General features: G+C 32.1%; 1 protein-coding gene and 1 non-coding gene across 7 annotated transcripts in view; both read left to right on the top strand.

Annotated features, from left to right (window-relative positions):
* Positions 1 to 2,580: 2,580 nt before the first annotated feature.
* Positions 2,581 to 20,812, top strand: part of LOC123706840 (bumetanide-sensitive sodium-(potassium)-chloride cotransporter) — a 29,579-nt gene continuing 11,347 nt past the window's right edge. For 4 of the 6 annotated variants that reach the window (XM_045656335.1, XM_045656334.1, XM_045656333.1 and 1 more), the window contains exons 1-6: positions 2,581 to 3,239; positions 11,095 to 11,198; positions 12,028 to 12,142; positions 18,726 to 18,885; positions 19,215 to 19,310; positions 19,655 to 19,824. In XM_045656335.1, coding sequence (XP_045512291.1) covers positions 2,871 to 3,239; positions 11,095 to 11,198; positions 12,028 to 12,142; positions 18,726 to 18,885; positions 19,215 to 19,310; positions 19,655 to 19,824 — 1,014 coding nt within the window. In that variant the 5' untranslated portion in view covers positions 2,581 to 2,870. Of the gene's footprint in view, positions 3,240 to 11,094; positions 11,199 to 12,027; positions 12,143 to 15,377; positions 15,406 to 18,725; positions 18,886 to 19,214; positions 19,311 to 19,654; positions 19,825 to 20,812 lie in introns of those variants that run through there. The other 2 variants (XM_045656337.1, XM_045656336.1) reach the window with 2 other exon arrangements.
* Positions 15,843 to 15,924, top strand: Trnas-aga. Its single transcript has one exon. It is a non-coding gene; the product is annotated as a tRNA-Ser (tRNA).

Below are 20,812 nucleotides of genomic sequence, written 5' to 3'. Positions count from 1 at the left end.
TTTGATTCTATTACTAATATCGATCTTTTTCGCACTCCTCTACTGCTTCATTTAAGAATAGGTTAAAACAACTATTCATGTCGTAAACCTTGTATCTTTCTTCTTATTTTGGCTACTAGTATATCTGTCGTACTACCGATTTATAATCTTTGTATTGTATTGTCTACTTAAATAATTTGTTCTGATGTCGTAATGTTTTGTTTTGCCTTATGTTATAGCTTATTTTTTTATCAGTGAAACTTTTTGTGGATATATCCAATGCTTTAATTTTGTTTATATTTCTTTTCTGACTTCTACTTTTAGAGATGTATCTGTTTGTTTCCCAAATGAATAAATTTCTATTTTAATCTCCAGAATCTCATCTTTTATTTAAAAATTAATAGAAGTTAGATTGTCAGAAAGCATGTTAAAAGTACTATACTTTAACATGCACATTTCCTTTGGATAGACTTTCAGTTTTTTGAATGTCATTACTCATTTCAATTAAGCCTGTGTCAGTAAAGGCAACTAACATTGCCCATTTTATCATTGGAAATATTTCTGATCATTCAGGCAGGAGTACCCTCTACTCATGGTAATACATTAAATATGATCAAAATAATGTTCTAATATTACACCAATGCATTAAACCAAGTAATATACTTTGTATTTGAATGTATTATTATCTAGTAAATTGAGATTTTGTATTAATTTAAGTTTTTCCTTCATATAATATTTAATTAAATAAATAAGTTTAAATGAATATAATTTATTATTAAATAGTAATTATATATGTATCAATAACAATAGTAATTTATAATTTATTTAGTCTTGTATAAAAAGGCTATGTGTTTATACTACACACACTACATATTGCCTTCTTTATTTATATTTTCTGTATGTGAGAAGTTAGAACCACCACCAGTGTGACTGAGGGGTATTTGAATGTATATCTTTAGGTGAAATATCAGGGCGATGACCTGAATCAATCCACACTTTTAAAACGCGATCAAAGTCCTCTATATCTGCAGCATCTGCCAAATTTTCTAATGTTATATCAAACTGAGGATCCAAACCCTTAAAACCATTAAGCAAAACTTCTAGTCCCGAACGAGTCTTGCAGACATCTCCAGCGGATCCAACCATATCACAATCTATCCTGAAGTTGGGATAGAGAGTTATGAAACTCTCAATCCATTTTATATTCTTTGTAACAAGATCAATTATCTTGGTTGATTCAGGTTCATTTTTTAATTTTGAGAAATCCCAGGAAATCTGTGTGCCCAATTTAAAAAAATATTCAAACACATTTTCTCCAACTTTGAACCAATCATGAATTTTTCTACCCTCTATTATTTTAGGTTTCTCTTCAAACACCAGCAGCTCAGTTGATATCGTTTTCAATGGTGCGGTACACGCCATTTTATTTCTGCTGAAATGTAATTAGTATTGTATATACATCATGTGTACACTGTAATCTGTATACTATAAAATTTATAGTATTTAAAACGACAGGAGTTATTAGTCACAGGTCTTACTTATACCTAAATTATACCAAGTATCATGTTGTTTACTTAAGCTTTTTGTAATTATTAGGCAAACAGCACTATTAGTAGCGAAAACATATTATATATATATGAAGTTTATATTATTAAAATACTTACAAGCGTAATCAATTTCAATATCAACTAGCTAACAACGTAAAATATAACAAATTACAAAATTAATGTATAGTGTAGACTAGTGTACACTGCACAGATCAATGCACGACATAAATAACTAATTTGAATTTCACGCAACTGTGTTAAAAAATATCCTATATACTCTATAAACAGACTACAAAAAATGATAGAATTGCACTATGAACCAAAGAGGAAAGAAATCGCTTTTTTTTATGTATAATTATATGAATAATTTTATAGCCTGGTAACGAGACCTTTAAGCCAAATAAATCGCTATTGACAAATCTTAGATTAAGAATAAATGTAGAGCCCGCGATAGAATTGTTTGGGTTTATAATTTTCGAAAGCCATTCTAAGTTATAAAAAAGTGGTGAAACAATGTTTTTATTTACGTAACTTGCCAATCGTTTCTGTCCGCATTAGTATCATACTTTGTCGACATTTTTTATCTATAAAAAGATATGAACATTTTATTGTTTTGAAATTACGCTTTATAAAACGTAATATCATGTCTTAAATTTACTTTCCGTCATCGATTGGACACAAATCTATGATAGATAAAGTTTGACCTATTTCAGATTTTACCAAGAGGACAGCTCGTATTCTAGAACGTCAATGAAACTTAAATCTAGTTTCAAGAGTTATCAAACCATTTTTTCAGTATAAAGTTTGACAGTTTGACTTAAGAACATCTTGTGAATCGATAAAAATAGAATATGTACCCATAACTTTTGAGCAAAAAGATAAAAATAATCCTTATTCAGTCAATTATATAGTTTGTAGTTTATATCACTATGACCTTATCTATAGGAACTTTAGTCTAAGTTTTAAATCAAAGTAGATTTTTGTATTAACTGTCACCCGCAACTAAAATGCTGGCACTTATAAACTTCAAATTGGAATAGTTTGAGCCTGTGGTTCAAGGGTGTATGTTGTCTGAGTATGATTATATTTCGTTTAGTCGGAATTTAAATAGTAATATGTTTTCATATCTTGAATTACTACATTGATTGGGTTAAAAATTTTGAAGTCGTGGAATTAAATTTACGCGATGAACTCATATTTTGTAGCAGTTTGTGGGAATTTTACTTTGTTTTGTGACTTAAAAAATTGTAAATAGTTTAGATAAAGAAAAAACGTATATTTTAAGTTTTTCTGTATAAAACTTAATTGTATTTTCATTGCGATCGATATTAACGAGTGTCTAATATGAGTTCTCAACAAAAAGATATTGAACTAAGCCCTGTTAAGGATGAATTAGCCCAAAAACAAGTACTAGAGTCAGTACATCAAGTGGATGATGAAGAAGATATTATAATTGGTCGTTTTAGAAAAATTAGTTCGGCTAAATCTATGGCTGCTACAAATGGAAATATCCAGTATCCAACGGATCTACCTAAACCAGAAGTAGATCTAGAAGCGGGCTTGCAATTCAAGACAAGTGCAGATACTAAAAATGTATTGGAAAAATCGACTCATGGTTCTAGGACAAGAAAAATTCCTGTAACGAAAAGCAGTTTTCGGGATATTGAAAAGCCGTCTCGGTTTAAAGATCAACCGTCTGCCACAAGGTTTCAGGTATGTACCTATTCTTTTCCTTATGAACTATATTCCATGTGGTTTAGCTAAAATAACCTATGTGTTTTTTCCCTATTGTAGGGAAATATTATAAATATTCCTCTTGTAGGTTTATTTGATGTGGTTAAATTTCTAATTTCTTAAAATAGATTACTTTGTCAAAAATTTAATAAAACTGTTTGTGTAATTATTAAATTATCATGTAACTTGAAAATGTAACAATCTTTTGTTTGCAATTTATTAGATTACGTTGTTGGGACATTTTATTTGTGGCATATTTAACAGATATTGATATTGAGTTTAAAAAATAATTTTACATTTTTATTCTGAAATTATTTTGTCCTGAAAATTTCAATATATGAGACAGTACTCTTGTAAAAGGTAATATATCCATATACCATTATCAGGAATAATATAGTGTGTGATTTTAACATAATTTAATAATTTGTTTAAATATTTTATGTATGGGCATATTAAACATAAATTTCTATGTTGTAATGTGGTTTTAACAAATGAGAGGAAACTATGACTTCATTCTGATAACATTCAAGCCATACACCCGCTAGATAAGACAGTATCATTGAGTTAATTTGAACAAAAGCACTGTTTTATTGTCTATTTCAAATATAAATATAACAGGCAAATGCATTTATATGATGTTAACTAAACCGTGACTTCTATTCTCTATAATCATGATAAAAGCACCATGTTAGTATTGTTATTGTTAACAGAACAGATTTAATTTGCATGGATAAACTGAATAACATATATGTTTATTTATTTATTTGTTTAATAGATGCAAGAAAAAAGAAATAAATGATGTAAGCGCCATTTTTATTGAGTCTCAAGACGTTGCACTCAAGATTACACCTGTTGTAGACCGTCTAGGTTTTTTTACTTTTACGTGGGAGACGAGGAGCGCACCAAGGGCGTATCTCAACTAAAAACGGAAGCACGAATTTTTCAAATAGTATTCATATGATAAACGCTTTTTGTATTATTATATATTATTAACGTCATAACATGGATTTATATTTAAGGCACCAGCCTCTTACAAAGCTAGTCAATTCCTGAATTAGACGAACTCTGAAAGAAGCAGATAAATAAAAAAATATTATTATTAATCATAATCCTATGTTAGAATGCTAGCCGATAAATCCTAATAACTGAAGGCCAATTGAATAAGTGGATGGTTCCCATAGCCTCGCGAGCGTCTTGTCCAGGTGAAGGGGCTACTCGAACTCGAGGTTCAGTAGTGATTTATATTGAGCAAGATTTTTACTTTAGTGATCTTTGAATATAGGAAATAAAATGTTTGTATTTTGGTTAAAAGCTCATTGTAATTGATACACGTGGCAAAAAACGCACGTGGCATTTTTTTTCCAATCGTTATTAATCATATATAAAGAAAATAAAGTATAATAATAAATATATGTTTCAAATTTATAATTTAAGTAAATTTACTTAGAGGTAACCTTACAAGCAAAGAAGTAAAAACTTGGCTGAATAAAGGATTTTGTAAAAAGTTTTTTTAAACTATTGTATACTATGGCAGTGTTACTACCGAAAAGACAAAAATATGTCCGATATAGAGTTGAAATCATTAATTTGTTGCGAGATTAGTTAATACCCGGTGTATTAGAGCTTATAAGTTATGCTCGTCGTATACTTATAAATATTGTTTTAAAAAAAATTGCAACTGCGCCTCGTAAATATACAGTTATTCGTATTTTATTCAAATTAGGCAGTTTTAATATATTAAATTATGGAGGGAAATACATTAGTATTTAATAAATATTATATTTATATTTTCAAGAACTCGTATTGCATATTTAATAGATTTATAACAATTTCATCATCTTTGTCGTTTCTTATAAAAACAGCAAAGCAGTGGAACTCTTCGCCCCCTTCCATATTCCCTAGACGGGATAATATGGGTTCATGTAAGCGGTGGTTAGACAGGCCTGACCTCCAATAGGCCACATCTCACTTAACATCAAATGGGATTGTGGCAAAATATCTGTCCAGTTCTATAAAAAAAAGATATTCGCCTATATTGAATCCAGAATTTCGAAGTGTTTCTGTTTTAAAGTGACAATTATTTGACTACATTCTAAGGCAGATATAACTTTACAATTGTTATAGAAATTTCACTCTGAAAAAAACTACTTTACGCCACTACTTCATGAACTACAGTTTATAAATTAATTGTTGAGGTATTATAGGAGACATTCAACAACGCTTTAAGATATCATTTATATTATTATCCTTGTTGGAGTCCATTCATATGAACCAGTTAAGTCCAATATGCAAATACCCACTTTAAAGCAGTGGGCGCATCTAATTTTAGAGCGTCTAAAAATAGGATACGACGACATACCGTTAACTTTTCACATCCACGGTCATGTATATATGTCTTTAAACCTAGAAAAAACAAAAGCCAAGATAAGATTTGTAAATATAGAGAGACTTGTGTTCGGTAACACCACTAAGTAAAGCTGTATGATAGAGAGATGATATTTTTATGTATACAATACGATAGAGTTGTTGTTGCCTATACAGTGTTAACTGTATATAACGCCACTCAAGGGACTGTATATTTTGACGTTACGAAGAGTTGTTAAATGGAAAGAAGAAAAATCTGTATTGTATATGTATGTATGAGTAAAAGAAAAAGTTTATTTCAGTCTAGTGTTAATTAACATAAAAAACAATTCTTATTTGAACGCTATTGTATAGTCTGTTATTTTCGTCTGACGTCTTTTGCTGCACCAGTAATTAATTTGTATTTTATTAATATCTTGCGATATTGAGGCATCTTCGTGATTAAGCAAAAAAAATATTTCTTAGAAAGTTCGGTAAGTTTGATGTTGAAATTCGATTTTTTTTACGGGCGACAAAATAACGGACACAGTTTTGCAGCTTAATCAATTTCGGTATCATTGTATGGAAGGCAAGGGTAAGGGGGTTGGGGTTTTAAAATCGAGGGATGTTACAAGGAGTTTACAGTGTATTAAAAAATGACTAGCCTTTTCTCTATAGAACAGGGGTTAAACAGGAATTGAATGACTTCAAAAATTTATTAGGAAACTGTTGTCTGTGACTTGAGTAAATAACATTTTGTTTCGTCTTTGTTCCATAAAATGTAGTATCACTCTAGACGTCGCAGTAATATAGAACCCAATAGTAATCGTTCAGCCACATTACTTTGTAAAATCCAATATGTAACTCAATAATTACTTACTAGTTGAGCGGCATTCGCATCTCAAAAAAAGTTGGTCACCTAAATAATAATTTTAATTGTTTATGTCTATGTGCTTATTATCGCTAATGTTCCAATCTTGGAGTTACATCGGAAGTTTGCGTGGTAGCCCTATCAGATTTACATTTAATTATTGCAGTATAGTATAAAATTCAAAATCTTTTATTCATATACGTAACACAATGTACACTAATGAACGTTAATAAAGAAATATATATGAAATGCTTCTAATTTTATATTTACTGCCAGTTCTCAAATCAAGAGCGTAGAACGGAATAAAAGAACTAGCAATAAACTCTGCCACTCTTTTATGTTTTACACAATGTTTGTTAAGAGCTGTAACCATTACACAATGTTCCACATGACATCTTAAGTAATTAATAATAATAAAATGTATATAGGTTTTTTAGTCTGCTATAAATTTCACAGCAAGATGAGATTTCTTTAAAACATAACTCATTTAAGTTAATAGTGTGTTATTTATTCACTTGCATTGTTTTGCTTTCAATATTTTAATAATATTTATTAGTAAAGAGATATGAAAGGTATATGGACAACAGTCAATAGCTAATAAGGGTTTTATTGTTCGAATTCGTAAATATTATTTATTTCACCCCTTTGCCAAGTCACCTAGATGTATCCTAAATACAATTGTCTTACCGTGAGATATATTTCTTTAGGGTTTTAAAGGGTTAAATTTCGTTGGTGACACGCACAATGTGTATGACAATAACACTTATTTGTAACCGACTAAGACCGAAGGAGGAGGTAATCATTTGGTCGTAAATGTTTGCGGTGGACTTGCGATAAGATTCAGACTAGACATATTTGTATTAGTTTTATTTTTAACAATTAAGCTACTATTAAAGATTACTCCAATGCGGAAATTTACATTAACATGATATACATACAAAATAACTATACAACATTAAACAGTATTAGACAAACTATTTCTTACAGTATAGAATCTGACATGAAGCTTTTGTCAGTTCAATGTTTGTTAATGCATGGTTAAATATGTCCCGTATGTCAAGTATAGGCTTTAGACTTCTGAAACACTTAGTTTGATAACATGAAAATGAAATTAAAATAGAAAAAAAAACACATTGCGTGTATAATATTCTTTTTTTGGATATTCAGGCTAAATCAATAAATTACTGAGATTAATAGAGACAAAGCTTTGTGAAGTTTACCGACAAAAGGTCCGTCAATAAATGCGAATTATCATTAACGACGTCTTCCCCTCTCGATTCGTAATGATTAGTAGTAATGACCCTGAATTTCCGGAAATGATAAACGTAGTAGACAAATTGCTACAATTTGGATAGACTATTTTTTAATGATTTTTTAATACCTCTCATATACAACACAGTCGAATTAGGTATTACTTAAGTGTATTCAATATTTCATTGAATATTCCTTTTGTAAATGTGTGAACCTTTTTGTATATATTATGTATTCCATTTTTAGCTATATGTTTAGTATAATTGTTTCTTGTTATATATAAGGATTACGATATAAATAAAAGAAAGGGATCATTAGAAAAGATAATAATAATTTATTGCATAAATAATGTCTCAGGCTCGTTATGTAGTGAAATCTGTCAGGAGCTTGTGACTTTTTATTTCCATTTGTGTCGCAATAAATAAAAAAGTGATGAAACAATTTAAATAAATTTATCGTATAAATCAAAAGTTAATATTTTTGAAATAAAATTAATTCGATAATTAAATCGTATTAATCAAACGATATAAAAACAATTGGAAACTTTCACTTAAAAAGTTTGTTTCCAAAATGTAGGGCAATTTACTTTTGTTAAAACATTCAACTTTTAAATCAATTATAGTTTATCTCTGTATTATATATTATACTAGCTGCCCCGCGAACTTCGTTTCTCCTTAATGTGGTTTTAGTTAGCCTTAATACCGTGACACGAAAGAATAATTCCACTGTATTATCGTCACTATAATTTGAATTTGATTTACATTTCGGTCTAAGTAACACGTGGTTGGCTGTATAGTATAACACCAAAAATTAAAAAAGTAGAAATAATTGAATTTCCCGGTATTTCGTTTACTACAAAATAAATTTAATTTATACTTTAGCCTCAATAACACGTGGTACTCATGATATTGAATTGTAGATTATAAGATACGTTTGTCGGTTTACCATAGCAGTGCCATCTATTGATTACTTACTCAATCCAGTCGAAAAGTATCGACATCTGTTAGAATCTTTTGGAGTTAACAGATAATTGTGACTGTCAATTAATTATAGACAAATAATTTGCGATAAAATAAAATCGCGACTATAATATAAGATCTAAGCTATCCTATCTCTTAAGTTGGACCAGACTGCTCACGGTGTGCCAATTTAATTTAAAATCGGTTAAGTAGTTTAGGAGTCCATCGCGGACAAACATCGTGACTGGAGATTTATATATATTAGATTATATATAAGATTATATCTGTCTATTATAAGTATGGAATGGTATAACGATCTAGTGGGATATCGTACGAAAATAAATAAAAAATATAATCAAATGATTATATAGTCAGATACCCTTAGTAGTATAAAAACCCAACACGACTTCTTAAGAGGAATTAGAACAGACTATGAGAAAACGTCTAGTCAGCTAAAAGTCTTTCACGTGTTTCTATGTGATTATTAGATAGGTTAGAGTCGTTTATAGAAAAAGCGATGGTTTAGTCCCATAGGGAATTTTTAGCTGCTAGGTACATAGCGACTGACATATGACAGCCGCTTATCAGACAGCACCCTCGATACTTTTAGTTTCTTAAGAGGTTTTTCCAAAATTAGTCTTATATATCTAGGATAGGTATATAGTAGTAGAAGTAATTCTTGAAATAACTCTATTACCGGCACTGCTAAGCCCTATATTAAAAAGTATTGTATATGTTTCAGCGATTTACTAATTAAATAATTTGTTCTAAATGTCAATATAGTTTTCAAGACACTCCGTTCGTAGTACACACGAGTGTCTTCCCTTAATAGAGTAGTATTAAGCTGTAAGTAGTGTTATTGGACACTTTCTTATGTTAAATATAAATATATTTTTAGTAGGTTAGTTCTAAATTACTTCTTAGTCTTAACTTAGATCGTAATGTTATTTTCAAAAATCTCAAATGTGATATGTAGTAGAAGCTAGTGGCGTACAGTATCTAATTTATAAACGTGTTCCGGTCCACGTAGGTGCGATCGGTGACCTATCAATCATTTATCAACCATTCATTAGGTCACGCTTTCGTGATGTGACTTAATTAGAACTATTAAAAGATGTGCTTAGAAAAACGTACTGTAGCTGTTGGTAATAAAGGTGGGTTTGTAGTATAAGTTTGACTACTAAAAGGTAGGACAGATACTGCGCACTTGTGTTAGAATTTAAGAGTAATCTAATTGATCGATAACTTTATATAACTGATAACTTATAAAACTCTATGTATAATTCATTGGACTTGAAAAACCTATGGTTAAAAAACGTAAATCAAACTTATTGGTGTAACTAATCTCCACGAAAACAATTGAGACGGTATTAAAGATTATGCTTCAAGATACCAAAAATAAATATTACGTTGGAATTGTGGTACTAGTGCGCTATATACATATACCAATTAGACTTATTGTCCTTCAAGAAAAGAACTTATTAATTTTTACGCACTTGCAATGTTAGTTGGGAATACGTAACATCAGGTGAAACTTCCGCCCGTTTGCCCTCTGTTGCATAAAAAAAATATCAATCAAAATTCAGCAGAGAAATGCAAATTTTTGGTTATAGTCTAGAACACCTTTAATTTTTCTCTTGAAGATCTCTATTGGGCAAATAGCCGTGTGCCTGTGATTTGACTCGCGTGTTCTGGTGTATGTTATGTAGAGCATGGGTCGGACGCGATCATTGGTCAATTACTGCTCATCCGACCACCTCCGTCCAACCTTCACGCATTTTGAAATTTCTTGTATGTTATATTTGTCACGGATATAAATGCATTCAAAAGCATAACTATCCCATAAATTAAAACTCATGTACGTGACCAGAGTGAAATTGGTCTTAAGTTATTGTCAACGCGTGAATGAATGTTTTTGTTTTAATCTATATATATTGATATCATCGATTTTCATTCATTCAATCGTACAGTTCATTAAAAAAGCTGATTTTGTTTTATTTTAAAGGATGTTTAATCTAGTTTACAGAACCAAATATTATTATTTTACATTATTTTTTTTTTGTGTCTGTACATCTTAAATTAAGTTCTTGAATTGGTAATGAAGTGTTATAGAAATTATTCTACTTTCTTATTGTAACATTTGCTATGTATCTAGATATATATATTTATATTTTATTAAGGGGGATGTACTGTGCCTACATGATTAATACAAATGTATTGATGTATATCTATATATATGTATATATTGATGATAGATTAGTATTGTACCAAGATTCGTATTAAATAGTCGTGTCTTGAAGAGCCTTTCATTACAATACTCAGTACCTTATATAGACACGAATACTAAATAGGTACAATTTTAAGGTTCTAAGTCACTTTATAGGTTTTAAGATTGTGTTTTTGTTTTTAGATGGAGGCGAAGCAAGAAGAAGGTTCAGAGTCTGATGGTTCCGGTATGGATAGCGACGATCCTCTCACCACGCAGACTGATACTAAGTATGGCAGAAGTTTTAGGTAAGTTAAGAAGTCATTGATAATAATCGAAGCCTACGCAGCGGTAACAATTTAATGACTTGATGAAAGTTATACCACTGTTAGAAATTTTAGAAGTCACGTGTGACGAAATATTTCAATGTTATTTGGGTTAAAATGTGTTGTAATTGGGTTTTTGTAACAAAGTTAAAGGGCTTTATAAGTTACGTAACGCTATCATGTTCGCCTTACTAGAAGATATATTATCCAATTAATTTCAATAAGTATAGCAATCCCCTATAACGCGGTATTTCCTCTCTATAACGCGTAGATTTCTCAAGTGATATTTCTGTAGTGAGAAATTTATAATGATTTGTTAAGACCATAATTAGTTTTGCGTATCTTTGCACCAGTTTCAATTGTGTTGTTATAAAAGTGTTCCTAGATTTTGATTTGTTCGTAAAATGGTTTTACGAGAAACCTCCTACAACGCGTTCCAGGTCTACAGCTTTCATATTTTGACTTAAAATTGATGACTGGAAACAAATCGTCGAATATTGTAATAAATAATTATTTAACGTAATTGTTAATGTCAATATAAATTAAAAAAATAATAGATGTTAATTTCTACTGGCAAAATGATAATAAATATTAATTATCACTACCAAAAAAATGTTATTTCAAACATGAAAAACCAAATGTGTATATTTCGCATATTTCATTATTATTTTTTCTTTAAAATATCTTTTTCAGTTTTACGTATCGTCTTAATAATCGTATCGTAAAGAATTATTTTACCGAACCCGGAGAAGTTCCTGGAGTTGCATCATACCTTTTAAATGAGAAAATATTACTAAATATAAATTTTCAGACATTTCACCCGTGAAGCGCTACCAAGATTGGATAACTACAGAAATGTACTGTCGCTTCACGCCGCGCCTCGACCGACATTGGATGAGCTTCATAATGCATCTTTGTCACGGAAGGTCAGGGTCCTTTTTGATTGGTTTTTAAAAGACATCACGAATAAAACAATTTCTCAGAGTCCACTTTAGATAGAGGATTCAATTTTTTATCTAGAGAACGGTGTAACTTAGCTATGAAAATAGAGCAGTGTTAGCCCAGTGGCTTTAGAGTACGACTCTCATCCCTGAGATTGTAAGATTGAGCCCCGGCTGTGCACTAATGGACTTTCTGTCTATGTGCGCATTTAGCATTCGCTCAAAAGGTGAAGGAAAACTTCGTGAGGAAACCGGTTTGCCTTAGACTCTTAAGTCGACGGCGTGTGTCCGGCACAGGACGCTGATCACTTAATTGTCTATTAGATTGACAAACCATGAAACAGATACAGATATCTTTTCTCAGACCTGGAAATTTTGTAGCGCCACTTTTTTTTTAAACATTTACGAAAAGGTTTAACATAACGTTAACGAGCGTATTGGATTTTTTATCAATATAAAAAGCCCGATTCGTTATTTTTAAGAGGCTGATAATAACCGTAGGCAAAACTCTATATGCATAGAATATTCTTTTTAAAATAAATACTAGTATTGTTCTTGTATATGAGACAATAATTTCATGTTACTGTCATGTGGATGTATGTTGTGTACAACATGACAATCTGTTTAATGTTTACAACTAATTCAACACCTGCATCAATAGACAAGTTTCATATATAAGAATACACGAGCCTGCTTAATCAACACAAGCTAACAATAGATCGGGTTTAAAAATCTAGCTATAGTACCTAATTTTCCTTATCTTATTACTGAGGTACAACGTATGCAGCTCTACAAGGCTCAGGTACGACCTCAGATGGAATATTGCTCAAATCCCTGGTCCCAAATACCAGCTTCTTCCTTTTGACCAAATTCAGCGAATGTCAATTGTCAATCTCCAACGTATTACTGATGGGCTTGATTCTCTACATCTACGCAGAGACATTGCGTCTCTTTGCGTTTTCTACAAAGTGTACTATAGTGAGATTTCTGAAGAAATGTTTGGGTTGATGCCTCCTGCCTCGTATCAACACCGTACGAGCCGTATTCATTCAAAATTTTATCAGTATCACCTTGATAGCTGGAAATCTTCTAAGGTCCGATTCACAAGACACTTTTGCGAACTAGTGATCTGTGGTATAGACTCCCGGTGGGGGTCTCCCCTAAGAGATACTTCCTTACAGTTACTGATAAGAGATAACTGTTAAGAGTGTACTCCCCTCTTAAAGGCCGGCAACGCACATACTAAAAATAGGCCTTTTTGGGCTCGTTTCCCCCCTTTCTATATTAAAAGAAAAACATTACAATTATATAAAAAAATATATACAAATATTAGGTCCTTACATATGAAATTGGCGTTTTGTCGTATTGGCCACTTTGACCTCAAATACCTCCTCTTTGGTTAGGAATTTCAAATTCAAATTTGTACAGCTATTTACTCATGTATTTGTGCTTCGACGATCGTCATTTATTAGTTTTTTTCTTCTGTTTTTTTTGTTTGCGTCACTCATTTTGCAAAATGGAAAACTTAAAGTATCGCATTATTTTCGAGTACGAGTTCCGCCGTGGCACTAGGTGCTGCGGAAACGACTCGAAGGTTGAATGATGTGTATGGCGGTCATGTTCGTTCTGGAAATTTCAACCTGCAGAACAAGCCCCATGGACGGCCTGAGACCCAAGTTGATAATGAAGTATTGAAGGCTATTGTGGAAGCGGATCCATCGCAAACCACGTCCGAGTTAGCTGCAGGCTGCGATGTTAGTGATAAAACTGTTTTAATTCACTTGAAGCAAATTAGGAAGATTAAAAAGCTTGAAAGGTTGGTACCTCACGAATTGATTAATATTATATGAAGAATATTATTACCTATGAGATGGCAAAAGTGCATAGAAAACAATGGTTCATACTTTGATTAATTAAATATATTATATTTAAAAATATTCGACTTTTTGTTCCTCCCATACAAAACGCCAATTTCATATGTAGGGACTGAATATTTAATCCAATATGCAATTCAAAAATTTACTATGTTTCTTCTTTGCAATCGTTATTGGTAATGGAATATTGGCAGCAGCACCTTACGCCTGAAGACATGGATACTGTCATAAAATGGATCAGCCACGCATGTCATCAAAGCATCGTATACTGCAGAAGGAGATCCGTTTAGAGGACCGTTTTACATATCCTCGTATAACAATACATATACCTATTGTCTTTTGTTAAAATAGCTTTTACACATTAAGAAAAACACTTTTTGAACGGATTAAAGCTATGTACTATTATAATAGTGCGTGGTCACGGTGGTCACCACGCACGCTGAAAAGTACGCGAAACGTCGGAAAAAAATATATAAAATTATAATATAATAATAAATAAAATTTAGAATTATGTAAATAACTATAAGTTTTATTAATAATACATAGCTTTAATCCGTTCAAAAAGTGTTTTTCTTATTACATATACCTGTATATAGAAAAGCAACTGCAAAAAGTACGACATTTGACAGAAAAATATTAAAATATTCACAAAATATCTAAGTATTTCTACCATACGAACTGATATAAAGCAACACTTTTGTCAGTTCATGTAGAGTAGAAATTAAAAATATCCGTTAATGTATGAAGTACATACCTATTCAAATGCATTGTGTCCTGTGTGTTCTTTTAGTTTTAACGGCAAGAACAGTAACGGCGGTCGATGTCGCCTCCTAACGAATGAAATACTTAATCATAAGGTTGAAGCCCGTTCAAGTGCACCAATAGATTTACTGTGCAATTAGCATCCGCTGATACGGTAAAGAAATCGTGGGAAAACAGAAAACTCGGAGTGCTTAGGTTGAAAGAAGTTTATTCCCATTATCTCACGTTATTGCATTAGATCTGTTATCCATCTACCTAAAAATTTGGAGGCGTATTCGAAACGGATCCAGTGCTACTATTTCCCGTATCTCAGAAGGCAACCGTTTGTAAAGACTCGCTCCGAAAAAGCTTATATTTTTCGAACGGTTTTTATATGCAACGGCTATATGTGAGATTGAAAATTAATTTAATTTATTTTAATTAAAATGCATGTTTAACACAAGGCTGATGACCATAGCTTATAGAGACAATTTGCAGAAAAGAAACCGGTATTATTATGTAGACGAAGTTACTAACCAAGTTTAGTCTTGAAGGCGGTTCGCTCGTGTTTAAGATGAACGTCATATAATTAATCCAATAATTGCCAATGATTCGATTATATGCATTGTCGCGGTAAGTGTATGTGAGGCTTCGGGTAACTGGGTTATCGCAAGTCAAGGTATTTTTAGTCGATCAATGTCAAAACATGTGCATATTAACATACAGTTACGATACGGTACTTAATTTAAAGCGGCTTTATGAAATATTATATATGCTTAATGCTTAATAAATATATATTTATTAAGTATATTATTGGTAACAACCAACCAATTTTGTTGTTGAGGTTATATATAACACTACTTCAATCAAGAATAACATTATATGCATTAAATGCTATATAAATCGATTCGTTTCTTAAATGAACGAATTTGGTGACCTTGAAAATATTTAGATTGTGTCCGTAAAAGGGCTTTACGTATAGTATCTTGAAACAAATATTAATGGTTACCGTTAAAATGTCTTTTAGTTTATATAAATATGTGGTAGATAAATTCGTAACTTTCCTCGAAGCAGTCGTGGCCGAGCGGTTAAGGCGTCTGACTAGAAATCAGATTCCCTCTGGGAGCGTAGGTTCGAATCCTACCGACTGCGAAACTTTTTTAATTTTCTCATTGTACCGTTTTTTTAAATTGTAGTATGTAGTTTTCATATAAAAAAGTATATCTTTATAGGAGAGCAAAGTTTAGTGAATTTAATTAGGGCCGTATTTCAATTCCATAGAAAAATATTTTGTTCATATGTATATAAATATTATAATTTATGACAAAACGGTTTTCCTTGTTTTATTAAAATGTTTCTATACAGATACGTCGGATAATTACAATTCTAATTAATTACGGCAACGTTAATGAAGCTGGACAATGACATTTCGATAAGCTCTAACACGTTTAAATACTTTAGATTTACGATAAAAAGGTATATATAGGTAAATATATAGATATTGATTGAATTATATAATATCAAAAATTAAAGATTGTGGAAATTTTGTGCTGATGAAGAGGTAATCGACTTCGAAGCCTATTTTGAGACTTACACTTGACAAATCGTTCTATAAAAATAATATCGTAAAATTGTATGGCTATGACTTTAATCGGTGTATCGCTCTCAAAGGCAACTACATATATTGAATAATCAAATCAGATTATATTTTAATTCTGAACGTATGAATTGTGTTTGTTTACAAACTAAAAAACGAGACCCCAAAGACTAATATCGTATTAGTTAAAATCCTTGTGTATTGTAAATATTAAAGTAAAAAAGACGCTATTACGACGGTACCGTGAACAAAAACGTTGTATTTGGTACTGCGCAAATATGGTTTTTAATATTTTCGCGGTGTTTTATATAATTATGTACCAGGTTTGGGTTTCAATGCCATAATATTTTATTATTATAATATAATCTGAGTTTTAACATCGGACGTCGAGACAGAATACGAAATTCCGTATCACATCGACGTCCGTCGTTCCACAACTGACCGTTTTAAGGCAGTTTTTGCCGCGCAACACCGCTATGGAACCAGCGGCCCCTTGAAGTATTTCCAAACCAATTCGATTTCCTTCTGTCCTTCAATTTTCAATATTTCTACTTCTTCAGTCACACTCTTCATTTCTGAAATTTGTGTGACGCCGCACAATTTCCTCCACTCTCCCCTGTCTTCGGCAAACCTGTTTCCAAATAGACTCAATTAAGTAATTAATGGCATCATGTCTTTTTATACAAATTGTGATGGGCATAGGTCGACCCACGTAGTTGTGACCCTAAACTATGCATTTTGTGACCCTCGAGTTGCAATTAACCCAGTTAAAGACGTGACCGCTGCCATGACTTTTATAATTAACTAAAATATTGATATACGCCCATTTAAATTTATTTTACAATTCCTTATTTCATATGTAAATGTATCTGATATCTGTACATATATGAAAATAATATTTTCCTAACCTAATTTTAATTAACTAGGTAGGGTGCTTCCTAGATTTTATTAATTGATACACTTTTTTCCTTCTGATATGTTATATCGTTGGATAGTACCTAATCTTAAGTTTCTTATGTATGTTCGATACGTGTAGTTCAATTGGGCGATGTTGACGTCCAGTGATCTTTCTGAGTTAAAACCTAGTCAGAATCGTATCTACATATCTAATATTAAATTTTGTTTTTTTAACTAAGGATTTTTAATTTATAAACCTTAAAAAAACTAGTGGCGCTACAACATTTTTAGGTCCGGGCCTCAGGTGTCTGTATCTGTTTCGTGATCATTTTTTCGATCTAATAGTCAAGTTTTAGCCTCCTGTGCCTGACACACGCCGTCACTTTGGGTTTAAGGCAAGTCGGTTTTCCTCACGATGTTTACCGTCACCGATCGAGCGCATGCGCATATAGACAGAAAGCCCACAGCCGGGGCTCGAAGGTACGACGTCAAGGATCATAGGATAGTCTCACGCCACTAGTACAACACTGCTCCCATAAATCTTAAACAGCCTTTTATTTATACATATGTATATGTTTTTGTGATTTTTGTAAACCAATATACCACTAATATATTTTATCCCTAAGCCATATGTTTGATTAACCATTAATGATTAAACGCCTCAGGAACATGTTCATTAGAAGAAGTATTTATTCTTAGAACAATTGTTTATCCTCTTGAGTTTAGAGCTAGGAATTCTAGTAATACCGCGAAGTGGCATGTCATTAAAATTAACTATCAATTATTTAGTCTAACTTGCAGTACGGAATGTAATAAAAAATGTATCTCAAGATAAAAATATTTCATCAGCTGCCAATGATTTAAGTAGATTAATATAGATATTAGATTGACTTTCTATCTAAGTGCTCATATAACATTCGCTCTAGCGCTGAAGGAAAACATCGTGAGAAAGCCGGTTTGCTTTCGACAGAAATAGTCGACGGCATGAGTCAAGCATTCCTATGCTACAGCCTCCTGGCTGATTACTATTACCTATTGCTCCTACTTGCTTATTAGGTTGACAAATAATCATAAAAACAGATACAAAAATCTGCGGGCCAGATGAAAAAAGGTTGTAGCGCAACTGGTAATATAATCTGTAAACTTATTCGACAGCTTTGTATTTTATCTTAGTAAGTGTTATGATTACCTTGTGGCTTATTTACACACAAGAGAGTTCTATCTAGAGAATCTAAATGTGTTTAAATTTGTTCAAATGTTTGCGAAACAGGCATAGACGGTTCTATTGCATGTTCAACTGGGCAGAACAGGTTTCATGACTGTGTTACCAGGTTCAGTGGAGTTAAAATGCATAAAATTATGTAATATCAATTTAAACTTCCAAGATGAGACGATGCTCGCGGTCTACTGTACTTTGTTTGAAATTATGGTAATTTCCTTGACGACTATATATTTTCAGCCAGGCCAGACACTGGAGAAGGATGTGGGAAATTTGCCGATACCCACATCGAGCATCAAGTTTGGATGGATCAAGGGGGTCCTGATGAGATGCCTCCTCAATATTTGGGGAGTTATGTTATTTTTGAGACTATCGTGGGTCGTGGGGCAAGCTGGTATTGGTACGTGTTGCTTTGAAATCGAAGCCTTTTGAAAACTGTCCTCCTTGGTATTATTAATAACGAACAGTGAATTGCAAAACAACCTTTATCATACAATTCCATTAATATATCGCTTATCGTGGAACCATCTTTCCCAAAATGCCTTCAATTCAGATTTGATAAAGTTCATAGCTTGATTTACGTAGAACAAATTATTAATTCAAGCTAGTCTTTTAAATAAACAACTTTAAACATGAATTTCTTACTTTAATTCATATTAATATATTGAGAAGTTTTACTGAAATATGACTCATGAAGACCAAAAACAATAAGTCTTTTGTTATTTTCAGGCCAAGCAATACTGCTCATAATGACAACATCTATTGTAACATTTATCACAGCTCTGTCAATGTCCGCAATCAGTACGAATGGGGTTATTAAAGGAGGTAAACTATTTTTAATATATGTTTCCATGAATATTTGTTAATTTTACACGTTTTAGCTAGCATTAGTTTGCGAGCTGTATGGCATAAATATTCCCAATGGCTTCCCCATTAGACTGATGTTTATATTTCCCGTAATCGGGACATGGGTTTATTAGTTAATTTCTGTGCCTTTCTATAATTTTTCTTACCTAAGGCAAAGGTGATATGCACGTTGATTGCACATATCACTCTTGGTGGCTTTTGAACGCATGCTGCAATGGTTTCATATCCATAAATTGAATCCCATATGGCCCGTTAGACTTAAAAGTATACGGAGACTTAAATGAATTTAAATGTTATTCCAGGTGGAACATACTACATGATATCCCGCTCGTTAGGCCCAGAATTCGGTGGGTCCATCGGTCTGATATTCTCAATGGCGAATGCCGTTGCATGCGCTATGTACGTCGTAGGATTTGGAGAGTCTCTTATTACTTTGATACCCGAGTCAGCTTATATGGTCAGCAAGAGCTGGGTACGTGATTCATTAAAGCTTTTTCTTAACAATTTATTATAATGTCACGAAAGTGGATTAAGGGAGAGAGGTATGCAGGACCGTAGCAAGAGGATATCCGTGTTCTCTTCCTACCCCTTCGGGAAAAAGACTTGATAAAAATTTGGTTGTGTGTAGAGTCGGTTGACGGACGATAATTTTACGTGATAACGCCATAAGAAAACATTGATATAGAATTCCATATATTTATGAATTTAATTATAATCACTGAATTGTCAGTATTTTGTGTAATACAAAGAAGCAGTTAGCTAATTGAAAATTATTTTTTAGACGTGATAACGTCTTAACGTCATAAGTCGATGAACGGCTGCACGCATGAAAAAATATGATCATTGTCACGTTCCGCCTGAGCCGAACTTCATTGTCACGTTTCGCTCGCACAAGCAAGAGCGTAGTAATGGAGGGGCACGACTGGCCTAAGCGTTTGGCTTGTGACGCATTTGTATTAAGTAGTTAATAACACGTTGTTACTTGTAATTAATCTGTTTAATTTAAGCTTAAAAAAATGTTTGAATTTACGAGTGCAAATTTATGTTAATTTATCGTAAAAAGTGTAATTAGCAATTAACCCCTTCTTTGTATTATAGAAAGGAATGCTATTTTAGTGATAATAATTAAATTCATAAATGTATGAAATTTTTCATCAATGTTTTCTTATGAGGTTATCACGGTATATTATCGCACCAATTCGACTTAGGGTCTTTCAAGAAAGGAGCGCACAATTCCTAAAATGCCGGCAACGCATTTAAGAGTCTTCTGGCAATGTGAGTCTTAAAATCTTATCACTCAACATCAGGTGTGCCTCCTGCTCGTTTGCTTTCCAACATAAAAAGGCGTAAAATTATTGCCTGTAAACCGACTTTACAGACAACCAATTTTTTTTAATAATTAGTTTGATATGGATTTAGATGCATATGAATATAAAAATGAAGAATTTTTAAATCACGCC

The sequence above is a fragment of the Pieris brassicae genome, chromosome 3 (assembly GCF_905147105.1).
Source record: "Pieris brassicae chromosome 3, ilPieBrab1.1, whole genome shotgun sequence".
NCBI lineage: Eukaryota > Metazoa > Arthropoda > Insecta > Lepidoptera > Pieridae > Pieris > Pieris brassicae.
Note: the sequence above shows the minus strand (reverse complement) of the source record. Positions and strands in the feature narration are given on the sequence as shown.